This window comes from Ptychodera flava, chromosome 8 (assembly GCF_041260155.1).
Source record: "Ptychodera flava strain L36383 chromosome 8, AS_Pfla_20210202, whole genome shotgun sequence".
NCBI lineage: Eukaryota > Metazoa > Hemichordata > Enteropneusta > Ptychoderidae > Ptychodera > Ptychodera flava.
The window spans coordinates 2906407-2925472 of NC_091935.1; the positions used below are offsets into that span (position 1 = coordinate 2906407).

Consider the following 19066-nt stretch of genomic DNA (forward strand, 5'->3'; position numbering starts at 1 on the left):
ACAAAAACTGTATGTCCAAGTTGAAAGATATAATAAGCAGAGAGTAGAGAGATTTACAGGAGAATGAAGACAACCTTTAAATCTTGTCTTTGCCACATGAAATAATGAAAATGGACATCAGAAATCATGTTTGTGTCTTTCAGTACATGCTCTGTGATATTTTCAGCTCTCGTTTCCCCACTCTGCGATGTCACACTAGCTTTTGAATAGCTTAAAATTGCCCCATTACTGCTAACGGAACACCTGTATCCGTTGCCATTGCTACAGATTTTCTACACTGAGAACCGTTCCCTCGAGCCACTTTCAAAGAAACATGGTCTCAAATGATCAATGGATAGGTTTTCCGTGAAATCAGGATGAGGATGTTTACAAAGCCGTGTCTCTCCTTCACAAAAGAAACATCTTCTTAGTCCCTCCTAATGAAAAATGTAATTCTTTAGGAAACCTGGGATTAAAAGAGCCTAGAGATTCCCTGCCTACCCTTGAACAAATCCCGAAGTGCACCAGAGATTAAAGTTCACATATCAATTTAACATGAGATGTGTTTGTCAAAACGATTACATTATTTCGCTGAATTAGTTTTTTAGAATAGACTACAAATTTAATCAAGATTCTCTCGACACAATTAATTTGTCCATGCTATTCTTCACGCTGGGTCTAACAAATACGATATGACAGCATCGATGTAGCCGTTGTATCTGATCTGGAAACTCATCACACATTTTAAAAGTCAATGTCCATGTCATCATTCATGTGTCTTGATATGTTTCAAAATACAAAATGTTGCTGAACCAAATTAAAAATTATTGTGACAGTTTTTGCTATGATTGAAGCTCCAAAGACTTTGTATATGGTCTTGGCGGATTTGTCGGTTGACAAAAAATGAAGAATTTCTGAAAGACTTTTAGCGAGATAATGTTTTACATGCAATACAAGTAAAATATATAATTATATTCGTGCCAAACGAACCTTTGGTCATTTAGATTTGCAGGGTCGGTGTAAACTGCATTCTTTTTATTACTTTAAGCCTTTTTCATCGCATCAAGCAGGGACATATATTTGGTTTGCGTGGGGCGAATATTCTGTGAATGGTGTGCACAACAGCCAAGAAACACGACACATTGCCAATATTGAAGCTCGTGTTTGGAGAATTTGCTGTGTTAAACAAACTCTACAGCTACGTGCTCACAATAATTAGGTTGCAGTGACTTTGAGCACCTAGTCACGAGAACAAAATTACTTAAATTCAGTGACAAACTATACTTTTCTACATTTTCCCACCCAGGCCATGCACTCTCTTCCACGTCTTACAATCGTAAAAAAGTTTAATTGAAGGTGAATTATCTTTTTATAATGCCTGAATCCACTTTCACTTTCAACACGTGAATTGCATAATCATGGTGACGCTGTAAATTAATCGAGAAACAAATCGAATTCTCCAAATAATTTTTTACCACCGCATAGTATTTGAAAATTTTAAAACTCTCCTCTGCAAGTAACGATGCTATCAAAATATGGATATGAAATAGAAGCAAACGCGAAAATAAATCCCCAGTCCTAAGATATCTTTCTAAAGGTAGCTTGTTTAGGGACCTTTTTGTTTGATTTATGGCTTTTCAATTTTTCTATTGTACATATCTGTTTCGAGATTGCCTTTGCTAATGACAGTGCAGTGACATGTTTCTATTTTTATTCATAGTAATGTAGATATAACATAGCTTTTAATTTGATGATTATTACCTGTCCACTGCTCATTATACGGGAAACAAAATATACTACATAATCTTGGGTTCAAATAAAAAGAAAAAATAATCTGATAAACGTAAGTTTAAGGGGTTGGTGTAGCTTTGACAATTTTTTCACTAATTTTGATTAATTTCAACTGTAGTTTCTTTGTTCTACTCTCAAAGAGTTGAGATACACGGTACTCAACTTGACAACTCAGCATGTATCTAAGATGCTGGGGGTTAGGTTGGGTTTCTTGCAAGAACTTGCAAAGGACATACAAAAAAGACACAGTGAACGAAAAATCATCAAAAGTTACAGCTACTGGCCCTTTAAGTATGTTTTCATTAATTTATCCGATGTGACTAAAAGTACATGCGTCTTTTTATTACGGGACCCATTATCGAAGTACTCTTGCAACAAAGGGATTGTTTGTGAACTATCTGATATACACCGACTCCTTAGATAGACTGCGGTGAGTTAGGTTGATGCAACTACGAGTTTTGACTACAACCAAACTTTTCTTTAGCTTTTGAACATGATAACGATAGACTTTATCTTCTCTGGTCATTGGCACAAAAACCCCCTACTCCATTACGAGGATAACTTAATTGCTTGTCACTTTGTATTTATTTGTAATAGCGCGTATCATTTACACATCTCAAGAGATTTCATTGACTGACCTATTACTCTAATTTTGATTCTAGTCGAGGAGACCTAGTGGTGAGATGACGTCATCAGTGGCAATTGACAAGCAGTGAAGCACTCACAAACGTAATTAAAACATCTCCCATTCGCTTAAGTAGGTTTGTTGTCAAGAAAATCCATCGAGTTTAGTTCCCAATACGTCTCATCGGCAATGCCTCCCATATAACCGTTGAATTACTGTGTTTTGCCGATTTAAGCAACATCACTTCGCAATCATTAATCCGACGATGTACTGTCACTATCGGAAGATGCACTAACTTCGAACTGAAGGTTCCTAAACTCAATGCGTGTACAATAATGACAATAACTTCATATCAGAATGTAAGCCATACCATTTTAATATTTTTTCGACGTGCTGACATCAACGTTAAAATAACTGGACGCTTTACAATGGCGTGATTTACATGCACACATCTAGTAAGACTTCAAAGCATAATTTTCAGCCCTTTGTAAGTTATCTTGAAATTTGTGTCGTACTATGCCAGACCTCTCCCGGCTTATACAAGCATTAGCTAAGATGTCGACTACGTCTACTGTAGGAGCACAATAGTTGTTCTTCTTTGTAGATGCCCAGGGTGAAGTGTATTACTATTAGGCTCATGTATTTGCATCACAGGCAGTGAATTTGTTGAATTGATACATGTACCAAGAAACTAAGGCAGACTCGGTGCGGAAAGACACACAGTCACCACACCATTCCACACCGTGCCAAACCTCTTGTCCCGTGTGCACAGTTGACGTAATATTCAGAGAGAGAGAGAGAGAGAGAGAGAGAGAGAGAGAGAGAGAGAGAGAGAGAGAGAGAGAAGAGAGAGAGGGAGGGAGGAGGGAGAGAGAGAGAGAGAGGAGGGAGGGGAGGAGAGAGAGAGAGACTCAATAAATGGCACAACAAAAAACAAAGAGTGAAAGAACGAAAGAATAAATAAATAAATAAATAAATGAATAAATAAATAAATAAATAAATAAATAAATAAATAAATAGCCCGAAAAATATCAGATTGAGTAATAGGTTTCTCTTGCTGGGTCGACTTTTGTAACCTCTGTAAATGTAATAATCTCCATAAATGTAACATCAACCATAATTGTAATAAAGAGAACTCAAAAATGTAATATCGCTCATAAATGCAACAAAAATCACTATCAACCACAATTGTAATAAATGGTAACCATAAATGTAATAAAAAAATCACCCATGTAATACTTGTCAACCATAAATGTAATAAATCTCTTTTGCCGTTGCAATTGAGGAATTACCCCTTACATATTTATTTATGTAATAAGGAAAGCAACTCCGCACATTATTCGTATCTTAATTGTTTGCGTTTAGATTGTTTTGTATATTTGAAAGTGTATTTTTTACGCTATTCCCCGTTTTGTGTACAGAACTGATTGGCCATGGCTAGACACAGCTGTAATCTGAGTGTCAGTGCAGTCTCTACTCTAAAGTGGGGGAGTACTACGATCCTTTAACGCTGTTTTTTCGAAAATTTGCCTCAAATTCGTCTTCGGTGGATAAATTGTCTGGAATAATCGATAGATTGTCTGTATTCCTTTGTTGTCCCACTTGGAGTTTGTTCTACTGTGTTCAAGATAGTGTTCGTATTGTTTTCACTAGATTGAAATATAGATATATGTTCTCGTCAACATGTTTTGTGTCGTAAGTTTCTGTTATAAGGTTGTATATTTCTCTGTTATTTGTTCTGAGTCACTGGTTGACGAGTTATTTTGACGCTTCCTTATTATGTAATTATCAGTGTCCAGAACTGCTGTTCCACTTCCTTTATCTAACGGTTTGATCGGTACCTCGTCGTTTTCTGATAGTGTTCCGAAAGTATTCTATTCTGTGTTTCGGAAAGGAAACCTAATTTCAGGAAAGTATGCAATAACATTACACTAGTCTCGGGGCATCGATAAACAAATGATCACATATACAAATTTAAGTTTATTACATTCATCATTATGGTTGAGTTTTATTACAATTGTTAGAGGTTATTGGTTGATATTTCTGTGTTGTTTGTTCTAGTCGTCTGTCATAAACTGTGTGGTATCATTGGTTGACGAGTTATTTTGACGCTTCCTTATTGTGTAATCATTAGTGTCTTGAACTGCTGTTCCGCTTCCATTATCTAACAGTTTTATTTGTATCTCGCCGTTTTCTGATAGTGTTCTCAATAGGCCTATATTCAATTCTGTGTTTTGGAAAGGAGACAATGCAAGGAAAATATTCAATAACATTAAACGAGTCTTATTAAAGTTTATTATTTACTCAGGGCATTGATAAACAACGATCACATATACAAGTTCAAGTTTATTACATTTATGGTTGAGTTTTATAACATTTATGGTTAATGTGTTTATTACATTTGTGGTTGCAGGTTGTTTTTACATCCATGGTTACATTAACTGAATGGTCGGCTGGTTTATTACCTTTGTGGTCGATTTTATTACAATTGTGGTTAATATTACATTTGTGGAGATTATCACATTTATGGAGGTTGCAGGCTTGAAGCATGATTTTATTCTTTGCGACTGAACAAGTAATACGATTGGAAACTGCGCGGTCCCTCTGCAACCGTGGAAACCGGCAGCGAAACCTAGCTGTGACCTACGATGACCCGATCCTGGGATCTGAGCCATAACAGTATGCGCACCTAGTGTGCGCACGGAAAAATTAAAATTAACATGGCGTCCTCAAGTGTACTGGGTCTGCTTCGACGAACTGCACACAACTGGTCCACGCTGACAAGGAATGGACTCAGTCTTCGGGTATGCCCTGTCTTTAATTGTGTTTTACATAACTCTGGCGGCGGTACCTCACACAGGCTGAAAGTTTGCTGTCAAATATGGTTGATCACTATGCAATGTATTCCAACATATCATGAGGCCTTTCCAAGCTGGGTAGGCCTACTGTGCGTATGCACGTGTCTTGCGAGCCTGTGATCATGGTTTGTCATGTTTGTGTGGAGGGACCGTGCTGTGATGAACTAAATTTCGGCACAGAATTTAGCAAACAGTGCCTTTTAATACATCAGAAGAAGGGTGGTATTTGGCAGGGTTACGTGTAAGTTATTTATCTAGTGCCGTATCACAAGGCCGTAGTTCGTTTATCAGGATAACAACACTTGCCCCGATTTCAGACGTATGAGATATAAATAAAAATTTATTTACCTGCTCATGTGTTGTGCTTACACACAGTATATCGTGCGTGAGTTGGCTTTTGACATCTGACCCCTCATATCATAAATAAGGACTGTAACATCATGAAAACAAATACAAATAACCAAATTGACATCTCTAAAGATGTTTAATTAATGCCCCTTTCAGACATGCAGTAAACTTGGACACAGTACCGCTGTGATAGAAGGACCAGGGTTTAGCGAAGCTATTAAATTTTCATGTCTTCATGAAGTGGACAATGGTACAGTGGATAAATATGAAGGATTACTTTGATGTGTGCTGGCCACTCTTTGGTGAATAAACAATGGTTTAAAACTCACATGTCATCTTCTAAAGCTTTGAATGCATAGAAAAATAAGATTGATCACCTTGTAGGGACCAGCAAACATTGATGATGATAGAGAAACTCGTTGACTGCTTATCAAGTTTGGGTATTTTATGGACTAACACCAAAGGTCGTGTCTTATCAAAAGATACTGTTTACAGGCAATTAGTACTTTGCAGGCTGTTGCAGTGCCGTAACTGACTTCAGAAACCAATTTTTATCATCGTATTGCTTGGTTGGTCTCTGTCTTCAAGTAAAAGCATTGGAGATCAGTGTTTCATCTAGAAAGGGGGATGGGGGATTCCGCCTCTGTTGACATGTTGGCACCCCCTAGTAATTTGTCAAGGGGGGACCACCACCCCCCATGAAATGGCCCCAGACACACCTTAGAGATAGCGAAATCCCCCTAAATTTTCTGGTAGAGGAGGACAATCCCCCCTGTTGATGCCATCCTGGATGAAACACTGGGAGATCAGACAATCATAGTGTTGAAGAGAACTGTAGAAGTGTAGATACATTTTCTGAGTGAGCTTCCGAATGAATACCAGAAAAGTTGTGTTGATTTTGCACATCAGTGTAAGGAATAGGATACTTTGTAAATGACATCATTGTTCTCTCATTGTTACGCAAAAATAAATATTTATCTGCAAATTTAGATGCCAGTTTTTGCCATAATTATGTATTCAAGAATGATGAAAAAATGCAACTGAATAGGTGACTGCTAATGTTACAATGAACACCAGAAGACATTTAATGACTGCTCAGACTATAAGCTGCAATTGATCATGTATATATACATGCAATGTATACTGACAAAGTTTGTCCATATTTCAATCAGCAGTGTCCCATGATAACATGCATGTGAATCTATATTTATTAAAAAACCTGTAACCACAAAAAAGGCACTATTGTTGTGTGCAGGTTTATGAAGATAAAGTGTGAAGAATGTCCAAACTTCTCTTGCTCCTAGGGAAAGAAAAGTGATGTGTGATTTTGGAAAATTTGGCCTTTCATAAGATGTGAAACATCTTCCTTTTCAAGAGCATGTTGGTGTTGTCTGACATCAGTTTAGAGCATGTCTTCTGTTTCATAAAAGTATTACAATGTTTCAATGCATTCAAGAATAGGCAACATCTCACAGAGTAAATAAAGGTCAGGTCTTGTACCAGTACATATATATCTCTCCATATCTGACGTCAGCTTTGTTCATCTTTTACAAAGGTTGTGACCTGTGCCAGTTTTTCAACATCTACAAACCGATCTGTAAAATTCTATGACAGTGCGCTGGAAGCAGTCCAGGACATTCCAGATAATTCAAAGCTTCTTGTTGGAGGTAAGACAACATCCATCCATACTATAGGGCACCATACCAGGGCTCAAAGTTTATATTTTCAGTTAGGGGCATTTTGCCCCTAAGTCAAAATTTTTAGGAGCAAACCAAAAAATTTAGGAGCATTTTTGAAATGGTGATAACATATTAATAACATCTTACTTTTTATTTCCCAGTTCAACTATTGTTTACATTTCAAATTCACACACAGAATTCAACAACGCGTAATGTCTCACAAGGGTCATGACCTTATCATTAAACATTTGACGTCGCCCAGCCAGACAATGGCGAGCACGTCCGACTGTCCTGTTTATTCTTTCCTGATCAATTTTCAGACAAATCACTGTTTTCATCATTATTAGTTTCAATAACATCTATAGCAGTCGGCCAATGTCTGAAGATTGGGCGTCTTGCACGCGTAGATAAGTTCAGCCATCGATGAACGGCGGAGGTGGGATCATATTGATCAACGGCAGGGCCTTCAAGTCCTATCCGGATGAGATCTTCCGTCGTTGATACGTTTAGGCAACTCCGTACGTCGCGTTTGATCCTTCCCTGTGCTGAAAATCCTCGCTCACATTGTGCGGCTGAAATCGGCATTACTAGCAATGAGTGGGATTTCGTTTACTAGAATTTGTTTCGTGTCCTTCATCGGCAGATCCAGTCTCAGTCTGATCAATTTTACGTTTTCCTTGCTTGGCAAAATATCGATCAAGCGGGCCCGACATCGTGGACTTACGTATATGTACTGTACTGACTACTTGAACACTGATGGGAATTCATTTTACTGTACGTGAGAATTTTGTTTTTGGAGGTGGACTTGCTCAGTGTACGTAAACTTGTGATCACTATTGGCCAAATTAAATTGATTTGACAGCAAATGACATGAGCTTGCCTTCTGATTGGTTCTTAATTATTTTTTGATTAAATTCATTGCATGTTTTGACAGCTAACTAGACACGATAGCAGACAAAATGGAGACACTGTTTCCAATCCATATCAAAAAAAATGGAGACATGTTCCATCCATATCAAACAAGTCGGCGATGGACGCGCGCTCGCCTTTGTGTGGCTGGGCGCCGTCAAATGTTTATTGCCTATACGGTCATGACCCTTGATGAGTGTCTGCGTACTGCTGCGTTGTAAATGCAGGTAGCCCCACGTAAGATTTCAGTCGCTAAATGCGACTAACCGAAACAAGTTAGTCGCAACTCCTAAAAATTTGGTCGCATATGCGACTGAAATGGTCGCAACTTTGAGCCCTGCATACATGTACTTGTTTTCTGTAATATGATTAGATTGAATATCAGCCAATAGGGCCATCAAATAGAATTTACAACTGTGCATTTGCAAGTGAATATTACACGCAAAGCATTAACAAACAAAATCCAGTATCTTGTAAGGTTTTAAAATGCCACTGAAGCTTAGAAACATCTAAGTATTTATAGTGTAAACATAAACATATTTCCGTGAATTTACATAGCTGTTTGAAGGAATGACTGCTGTAAAGAGAGTTTTTGTCTGAAACCAGATTCTTGGGCCTTTACAGGAAGGGCTTCTGAAGTCAGTTTTGAAGAATATTTACCTAATCATAGAAAGGTGATGTGTCTTCCTTTCCACTGCCTTACAGTTGAGGTCAATCAGAGAAATCAGATTCTGCTGATTACTTCTGCATTATAAAACACAAGGAAAACATTTTTCTATGCATATCTTGCCTTCTGACACTTTCAAAGATCGGAGTTGATAAATTGTATGCATGCAAAAACATACTGATATAACATTTGTTGGGTCTTTTTCAGGTTTTGGTTTGTGTGGAATCCCCGAGAATTTAATAAATGCCTTAGTAGAGACTGGTGTGAAAGGATTAACAGCAGTGAGTAACAATGCAGGGTAAGTCAGTATCGTATCTCTATGAGACTATGGTGTCATGAACAGTTCATGGCAAGTTACACTCTTTATTGAATGGTGACAGTGGCAATGCAAAACACGCTGTCATCTTCACTTGCTGCTTGTCAGGGTCACCTGATATACTTTTTGTTTCATCGTTTATTTCCCAGAGTTGATGACTTCGGACTTGGCCGTCTGCTTCGGAAAAACCAAATCAAAAGAATGATTTCATCATATGTTGGTGAGAATGCAGAGTTTGAAAGACAATACCTGTCAGGAGAATTAGAAGTGGAACTGACTCCCCAGGCAAGTCACGTTTTTCACACTCATCTCAAACAGAATACTTGTAATATCAGGTTCACCACCATAGTGAAAATCCTGTATCAGGTATACACCCATGCCATACACATGGTACAACTGTTGCTTTATGATTTCATGTGATAACTTTAGGGTAACCATTAAGACACATTTGTCCTGACCAGAGTAATGTAAGTGCGAAAACTGCTAAGTATCGCTGTGCTTGCTTCAGTACAACTTCAGGGTGTATTGAATGTGTACAAAGTGTGTGATCATTTAGACTAATTTATTTGAGTCATATTAAAGTCAAATTTGTAGATATCTCTCTCTCAATACATGTACATTCTTTCTGAATCAGGGCACACTTGCGGAAAGAATCCGGGCGGGAGGAGCCGGTATTCCTGCATTTTTCACACCTACAGCTTTCGGAACCTTGATCCATGAAGGCGGAGCACCGATCAAATACAACAGTGATGGAAGTGTGGATATCACAAGTGATCCCAGAGAGGTATAGTGCCTTATAGAAAGAGTTACAATGACTTAGTGCCAGACAGAGGGCCAGTAACACTTCTTGTTCAGTAGTTTTGTTATTGCTACAGATATCTTATTTCCTCTATGAAACAAGGTCCCTGTGGAGGGACCGTGTGTGAAATCATGATGAAATACAGTGTGGGCATTGCGAAGATGGCTTGTTTATGAATGTGTGGTGTGCATAGTTTTGTAGCTATTGATATTGTGCCCAGGTATTTGTTTCTATATCAACAATTACAGTCCTGGCTATGTATACACAGCCTGTGTTGAGTAGCTGAACAGTGGTTATTTTAAAATTTCGAGGGAGTTAAATTAAGAAATTTTAGTTGGTACTAAGGAAAACAATGCTGATGAAAGTAAAAAAAAACAAGTTATAGGCCCTACAAGAATTCAATTTAAAGCCCCAAGAGCTGCAAATTTTAGGCACTGTTTTCCTTGATTTTATTTTCAAACGAAAGTTGGTTTGTGTAAATGTGCTAACTGAAGTCATTTATAGAAGTATGACTGCTTGCTGATTTGGACTCTGCCTACGCATTTTAACAGGTTAAATAATAAACGGGTGCAGCATTCATAAAATGGCACCCGACGGAAAAGTACAACAAATGCAGTATTTCCTGCACATACATATCGTGGATCATAAAAGAAAATGATGTCATTTACTTGAATGCACAACACAATGGCCAACATTTTTTTGTCATATGATTAGTTTTTGAAAATGGCGGGAAATCCATGATTTACATGCTACTTTTGACAGTGTTTTACACTTTTTCAGTCTTAAATGGGCCTTATTCAAAGAAAACTCTTGGAAAACTGAGGATATTTTGAGATCGGTTCATCGATTTAAGTAATATCCTAATATACAGTTAAATATATCATTTGTTAGTGAATCAGCCACTGTATTGCTGTATTTTTGCACAAAAATGCTGCTTTTAAATACTTCATGGAAAGATGGGGATGCATTGCAATTCACCCAGGGTACCTATTATGAAACAAACTACTTTGAAAAAAGAGATAAAACTGCAACAAGTGAAGTGATTGATGCAATACAATGCGAACCGACCAGCAGGAGATAAAAACACTTATTATAAACAGAAGATAATATCGTCGGCTCATGACAAGTGTTTCTATTTCTGGCTTGTCCGTTCACATTTTATTGTACCTATTGTGAACTTCTGCCACAAGAAATTATCAAAACAATACCAAATTTTTTACAATGAACTGATAGGGATGATTCGTTCTATTTCAACATAGGCCAGGAGCTTTCATGGTCGGAATTATATCATGGAAGAAGCCATCACCGGTGACTTTGCCTTGATAAAGGCATGGAAAGCAGACAAAGCCGGCAATCTGATTTTTAGGAAGACTGCTCGTAATTTCAACCCTCCAATGTGTAAAGCTGCAAAAATTACAATTGCTGAAGTAAGTAAAATGTCTTTCTATATATTTGATGCTGCTGCATGCCAAAATGGAAACGTACGTAGAAATGTTTGAAATAAATTTTCTGCTGATTAGTTTCATCCAATTTATAAATAGCAGGTGGGCAAAACAGTGCAGTATCAAAGAACATTCAGTTATTGTATCTGGTATGTAATTTCAAAATCCAGGGCAAACTATCAATTTCTTCTTTAAAGTCCATTCTAGACCTTTGTGAACAGGTGATCTTTGCTCATGACACTTCAAATATAACATGAAGGGCAAATATCAGTTTAAACTGTTGTTCAGTTATAGCGTCATGTTAGATGATTGCAATACCAAACTTAATCATACCGGTATCATAAAATTTTACTCACTAAACTAATACTTTGAATTGTTTTGCTTAGGTTGAGGAAATTGTTGATATTGGAACAATTCCGGAAGAAGATGTACACATACCTTCTATCTATGTTAAAAGAATTGTCAAGGGTCCAAACTATGAAAAAAGGATAGAAGTAAGTGAATTAAAAATGTACAGATCATTGAATGAACAGTATAATGTTGAAACAATTTAAATTATTCTTTACCTGTCCCTGTGCATGTAGGTTTTTGAAGGTTTTCATAAAAAAATACCACACAGGATATTTGAATAGGACTTTTAGCATGTAGCTTTTCTGCCTACAAATTTTTGTTTGTACAAATTTTGTACAATGTACTGAAAATACCTACATGCTTGCAGAATGTCACATTGTAACTTAAATTATGAAGGTGGAAAAGCAGTCTTGTACATTTTGATTCTTTCTGACAGAGACTCACTTTAACCAAAGAGAAATCAGAGGACGATAAACCCAAAAGCCCAGCAGCTCTCCTGAGGGAGAGAATTATCAAGAGAGCAGCTTTGGAATTTGAAGATGGCATGTATGGTATCCTTTTATTCAAGTGTGTTTTCTAAGGTTTGGGAAGATAGGTGAATTTGTATTAGAGCCCCGGTACCATCTTCCTCCAATGTCATTGTATCAATATTCTAATGGTAACCTTGGTAACATGACCGAGCAGCTCCAGTAAAAATTAGCAGGTTACTGGCCTTATTAACCCTTTGAACCGGGCTCGGACAGAAATGTCCGATGACGTCATAGAGTACCAGGGGGTCAGGGTGCAAATGGTTAAAAACTCTGTAAGGGGTTTGGTGTCTCACATTTTGAGATGTGTAAGTATATTTCTGGCTGTTTTACTGTTATGTCATCAATAAACTGTAAATGCTACTATGACAGTATGAGCTTGTGCAGAAGAAAAAGTTATGTAAGGTATCATCGAAATTGTTCAATGTTGAAAGGTTCCTTTGGGCAGACAACAAAGGAATAAGGTATTTTAAAACATCACAACATGATGAGCTGTGAGAGATTACACAAAAACATCTGCTCCAATAGGTGCTTTTATTAAGAACTGAATTTGTGTAGAGATGGTCTTCAAGGCAGACATTTGTCTGGCTTATTCTTACCTGTGTACGTTCTCAGATGCAGCAATCCAGTTTTGAAGGGCGCCCTCTACATTCAGTTACCAGTGAAGGACTCAAACTGATTTTGTATTTGTATGCTAGTAGTTTGTGGTATTTGAGTTTTGCATTGAAAACATTAGCAAACCACAGTCTCATTTACGATTGCTCTTCCTACGGATCAGATGAATACATGAGCCAATTCTTATTTCACCAGTGTAATTACTCATTTTCATCCCTTTCCGGTTTTTTATCGTTGAGAAATAATGTTGTGAACAGTTAAATTAAGGTGGTGGTAAATACAATACATTCAACACATTTGCCTTAATCTGAATGTGTGTAGCTAATCTTGGTATTGGAATGCCAATGTTGGCCAGTAATTACATCCCCAATGGAATTACAGTCCATCTACAGAGTGAAAATGGCGTTCTTGGATTGGTGAGTAAACTAAGATGTCTTCAATCCCAAATTTGCTGTAGTTGTACATCACTGTCTTCCACAGTGTGATTTTTCCTAGCATTGTAACACCGAAAGTCAATTTGTTTGATTGTTTTAGCTCTACAAATTCTCACGGCACAATATCCATCAAAGGCTAGAATTGACTAACCCATCTGTGATACCATCTTGTGTAAATGAATGTGAATGTGGAACAGCATAGAAGTTCCAACATTTGATCAGGCCAGCACTCTGTAATGTAAACATAACAATGACAAGACTTAGATCCAGTTTGATATGTTTGTGTAACCTCTTCCCTATTATTTGAAACAAAAAAGGATCTACACTTTCCAATTGTTGTGAAATAATTGTTCTTGCTATTGTCTATGTTGAAAGGAAGACATGAATAGAAAATGTTCCATCAAGAAAATAACTCAATATGGTTTCCTGTTGTATCCAATTTTCTGTGTCATAATACTATCAATATCCATCTTCGAAAGATGTCTACTGTCACCAGGATCACAAATCTTTTACGTGTCAATCAAATTTGAAAATTCAGTGCCGTTTTAACCAAAACTTTCCTGTCCTGTGAGATTTTCAAAAGAGATATTTCACTCTCAGTCAATGTAATAATATATGCCTGCCAAAGCATTCAACTGAGAAGGTCTGCATTTCTATTCGAGGGTCCATTTCCAAGACCAGATGAAGTCGATCCGGATTTGATCAACGCTGGCAAAGAAACCGTCACTGTAATTCCGGGTGCGGCATACTTTTCCAGTGATGACTCCTTTGCCATGATCAGAGGGTAAGTGATCAAAGATCATATTGGTATATAATGCAAATGTTGTATTTTGAATGCAATATGCATTCAAGGCAGACCCAAGAATTGACCCGAGAAATGATAGAGACAGCAATAAAGATCGCAATTTAAGATAGTATTTACCTCAAAACTGAAAGACTTAAACTTTCGCTCAAACTTTCCTCAAGGAATCTTTAAACCATTCTCTTTCAAAATCAAGAATAAAAATGGGGGGGGGGGGGGGGGGTCAACATGTAAATTTTGGTACTAGAGAAACGAAATTACCCAAAATTTACGGATATTTGAAATTCAAAATGGCCATCATCCCTGTGTTAATTCTATGGAGGAAAATAAAATTTTCCATTTTTGAAAAACTAAGATGGTGAAAGTTTTCTTACACCAAGAGCTTTTAAATGAACGCCACAAGTTTGAAAGTCCAAATAACTGTCCCAAGGCATATTCTACCTTAAAGGTATACAGTCACCTGTAATCTCAATATGCCCATATATGATCAAAGGGGCGTTCCTTGTATTCAAAATGCCCATGTGAGGGTACTGTTTTTAAAAAGCAGCCACCCGCTTAAAATCTGTGATTGGTTAGATTTTCTCTTTTCATGGTAACTGTGGCAAAATTAGACCAGGTGACAATATACCTTTAATTCATATATTCCTGGATCAGTTACCTTGAATGTGAAACGATAACAACACTTGTGAATATGTTCAGCTTAATTTCTTGTAAACAGATCCACACTCACCATAGATAACATAGCTTTGAGCCAAACTATGGTGGGGAATGTCTTAACTCAGATACTTTTAAATTCTGTCTCTAATGTAACCAGTATGGTAGTCAGGCAGTTACTTGCTTTGATTAAATTTGTTATTTTTTTACTTATATGATATTAACAGTGGTCATGTGAACTTGACAATCCTTGGAGCTATGCAAGTGTCCCAGTATGGAGACATTGCAAACTACATGATTCCTGGAAAACTTGTCAAAGGAATGGGTGGTGCCATGGATTTGGTGGCCTGTGGAAGCAAAGTCATCGTTACAATGGAACATGTTGCTAAGGGCGAAAACACAAGATTCTGCCGGAATGTTCCTTGCCTTTGACCGGTGTCAGATGTGTGAATAAAATCATTACGGAGAAGGTACGTTATTTTATCAACTTTGTATTGTGTATGCTCTATTTCACCCTTTGAGCGCTATACATTTTATTATATAACCTGAACACCCCCAATTCCTCAGTGAACAGAACCACAATCACCATTGGTTGGAAAGGGTTTAGGCCAAACCATGGTGTTGAAAGGGTTAAAACATTCACGATTGATGTGCTCCTTGAGCATGACATGCTAAAGAGCCATGGATAATTCAAACAAAACTAACAAAACTATTAGTTTTTCATGTTTCACCTCAAACACCTGTTGCTGTATGTCCTCCAAACAAAATTTTTGCACTCTTGTGCAATGTGAAATGTGATGGTGAATTTACGTTTTGAACTTCACCTTGACATGACAGGATTTTTGAACAGCAGACACTTTCAAACTGTGGTTGAGAAGCTTACACTCATATATGGTTTCCATTACTTGACAATGGCATATTGTTAGTTCAAATTTGCACATGGTGATAGAAATAGAGCAACCCCCTCTTAACACAGCGTGTTTAATATTTCCAACAGCCCCCAATAGACCCTCCCCACTTTTTTATAAATCAGTTTTTAGGAAGAGAGGAGAGGGAGTGTAGAGAGCGCCCTCCAGTGACAGATCTTCCAGTCTAGTCTGTACAGAGGTGCATAAAAACTGATTCAACACCAAAACCAGGTTATTTCATTTCAGAATAACTCTAATTTGTTATCTGCAAAACAACAGAACAGAGAGAACACCACATGGGATCGCAATGCCAGCCTTGCCCAACACAGCCCTGAGTCCCCAATTAGTTTTCAAACAAGTCTCCAGAGGGCGCCACACACCATCTCAATAAATTTCAATATTTTGTGTGCACATATGCAGAAATATGGTTTTATCTGTCCTCGGTCATATTTTAGGACTCAGTATTGCTTTCCATTGTGGTAATTGGCTGTGGACATTTGCATGTAGATGTAAACTTGTTTACAGACTACATTATAAAGGCAAGAGTGCACAAATTATTTCAAAAATAAGAAAAGATAAAAAAAATATTGTAATGAATATCGACTTTGGTCTACAGTTATATTCAGCAACCAAGATGTTTGCAATAACAACATGCAGGATTTAGTGAATCAAAAGTGGAATTTTTGTTCAAGTGAAAGATGAACATATATCTGCTAAAATGGACTTCAAGGCAGACCATATGCCACTCTTTGATATTGTGCTCTCCACACATTCAATGCTTCTAGTAATTACCATCTCTGATGTTTCTCTTCAACAGTGTGTTTTTGATGTGGATCCAGAAAAAGGGCTGACCTTGACAGAATTAGCGGATGGTATAGAAGTTGAAGAAATCATTGAATCTACTGGTTGTACTTTCCAAGTTGCTGAAAATCTCAAACCCATGGGACAAGTGGACTCGTAACTGAAATGCTGCAAGCTACGATAGAAGTGAATAGGGACAAACTCGCTGTCTTTGGGGCATTATTCTTGCCAGTTTGTGGATTATCACTGAAGTTGGGAGTATCTCTCAGAACTTTGAAACATTCTAAAAGGGTAGTGGACAAACATACCTGCAATCCTGCGCTCAGACATAAACAGAAATGAAAACTATGACAAGATTTCTGGTATTCACCAGAAAATATATGCTAATAAGCCAAATGCGACTCAAGCAAACTGCAAACCTAGGTATGTGTTACAATGAAGTGTCACCTGACATTTGTATCATGTATGATCAAGATTAATTGAGTTCATTATTGGATCAGAAAAGGTATTCATGACATATGAAAACAAAAACAAACCAGCGACTTTGTCCCACAGATTTTGGTGAGCATTAGAGGACACAGTGTATGTACAATGGAAGGAGAATTGTTAGTAACAAGACGATATTGTCAGACATATCCCTCAGTCTTATCATAGATTTCTGCAAGAGCCTTTCTGAAGTGTATTTGTGTGAGAGACAATTCATTGTTTCATGTCAGTATTTTTTTGTCTTCCACATTATTTTCTAGAATTGTGGCTAAAAATATGGGTAAACTAATACGTAATATACTCAAGCATTAGTGAGTCATGAACAAAGTCTGTTTTTAGATATTATATTATATTTTGTTTTATGTTATGTTGTGCATAACAGCTGACCATGCTGTGCTCATTTTCTGTTGTTTTAAAGCCAAAAGGTATATCTCACTCAGAGGAACAAAGGACTCGTGTGTGCTCCATTGTCTAACACTGAAAGATTATATCCCTTTTTTTGTTTGTTTGTTTTCACATAGCTTGATATTTAACAACCTTAATTTAAGAACAGCAAGTAATAAACCAGATATTTCTTCTCATAGTGACGATATTTTTGCAGGAGATTATGTGTGATTTTCAACTTCTTCTCAAACAAAACTCTACAGTGCATCCAAGAGATATCTATGGCAATAAATGGCAGTATTGAAAATCATGTCATTTCACACAAAAATGTCACTTGTATTTTACGTTGTTTATGTTTAAACTCTGAAAAACTGAAGTTTCATAGTACACCATAGAGTTCCAGTTGCTGTATGAGATTGCGCATGTACTGGTGTATGGTTTTCCCTAGGTCCTGTTGTTAGTTTTGAAATGTGCAAATGAGGTCGGACATTTGCAACCTTACCTTATGACTTGGTTTATCGATAGATGATGAGTCTTTCTGGGCATTTGAAGTTTTCCATTAAACCAATCATTTGTGTAACATTGATTTGGTTGTGCTTGACAAATTCTAACACATCAATGTAATATAGGAAAGTAAAGGTATAGAGAGTGACAGATTGTAATGAAAACACTGTATAATACATTAAAATGTGATAAAAATTACTGAAGGCTTTGTCTAATTTTTTGATTGGAGCAAGACATGTATTATATTTGTATGTATTTAAGTGCCAACACCCTTTCTAGGACTGTCATTGTACAGTTGTGGCAGATAATACTCCCCATCAAAATTACTCAAACATCTGTTTGACTTTGTGCCTTCATGGATTGTGATATCTGACAATATTTGAACTGGATATTCAGACTGCTACATGAGTGTGAAGAGAAAAGACAACTATATTTTAGTTTTCTGGGACTTAAAATCGATTTTGAATATACTGTGATTGCTATAGGTGTATTGTAGTATGAAATACAATCAGTTAAGCATCTTCAGCCATATTCATGTCATGATATGTTCAAAACATACTTATTCTTTCAATGACATTATAACTATTATAAATATGAACTTGGTCTAGTATGCCGTTTAGAGATCATTAGAATTACCGGTCTGATAAGGTACCTGTCCGCTAGCTTAGGTAACCTAGTACCTGCACACTAATTAAAGGTCATCTGTCCACTGGACAGAGGTCACTTGCCAACTTATCAGAAGTCATGTGCTGATGATCACCTGAGGTCATCTCTAATCAATCAAAGGTCATCTTCTATTTGGTCACTGAGAAACTACCCACTCATCTCAAATCAAAGAAATGTTATTGTCTATTTTGTACGAGGAAAATATCCACAAAAACACATTGCTTGTAGATGTATGAATTCAGTTGAGGTCATTCTTGACTTTTGATTTTGAACTTGCCACTGTCGAGCCACAGCAAAAACAGACTAACCGTACAAAAAAGTGGTCTTGTAGACAAAATGTGGTGACCAAAGAGGATGTAAATACAATCTAAAGTATTGTGCTGTTGTGCTGACTGTCAACAAGAAAAGGCTTCAGTAGATGTCAGTCTTAGTCTGTGCGTATCTCTTTTACAGAATGATCATCCTGTTAAGGGGAATTGTAATTTTTGGAGAAAATCATTGAAGAAATGAAAACATTGACC

The 19066-nt window shown here is 37.1% G+C and overlaps 1 protein-coding gene across 1 annotated transcript; it reads left to right on the forward strand.

Moving 5' to 3' along the window:
* Positions 1 to 5061: 5061 nt before the first annotated feature.
* Positions 5062 to 18077, forward strand: LOC139138195 (succinyl-CoA:3-ketoacid coenzyme A transferase 1, mitochondrial-like). Its single transcript, XM_070706465.1, is given in 13 exon segments — positions 5062 to 5199; positions 7157 to 7268; positions 9064 to 9154; positions 9322 to 9457; positions 9807 to 9956; positions 11231 to 11398; positions 11800 to 11907; positions 12201 to 12315; positions 13228 to 13322; positions 14003 to 14124; positions 15024 to 15193; positions 15196 to 15266; positions 16522 to 18077. Coding segments are annotated over 13 exon segments (1566 nt in total). The 5' UTR covers positions 5062 to 5115; the 3' UTR covers positions 16666 to 18077.
* The last annotated feature ends 989 nt before the right edge of the window (positions 18078 to 19066 follow it).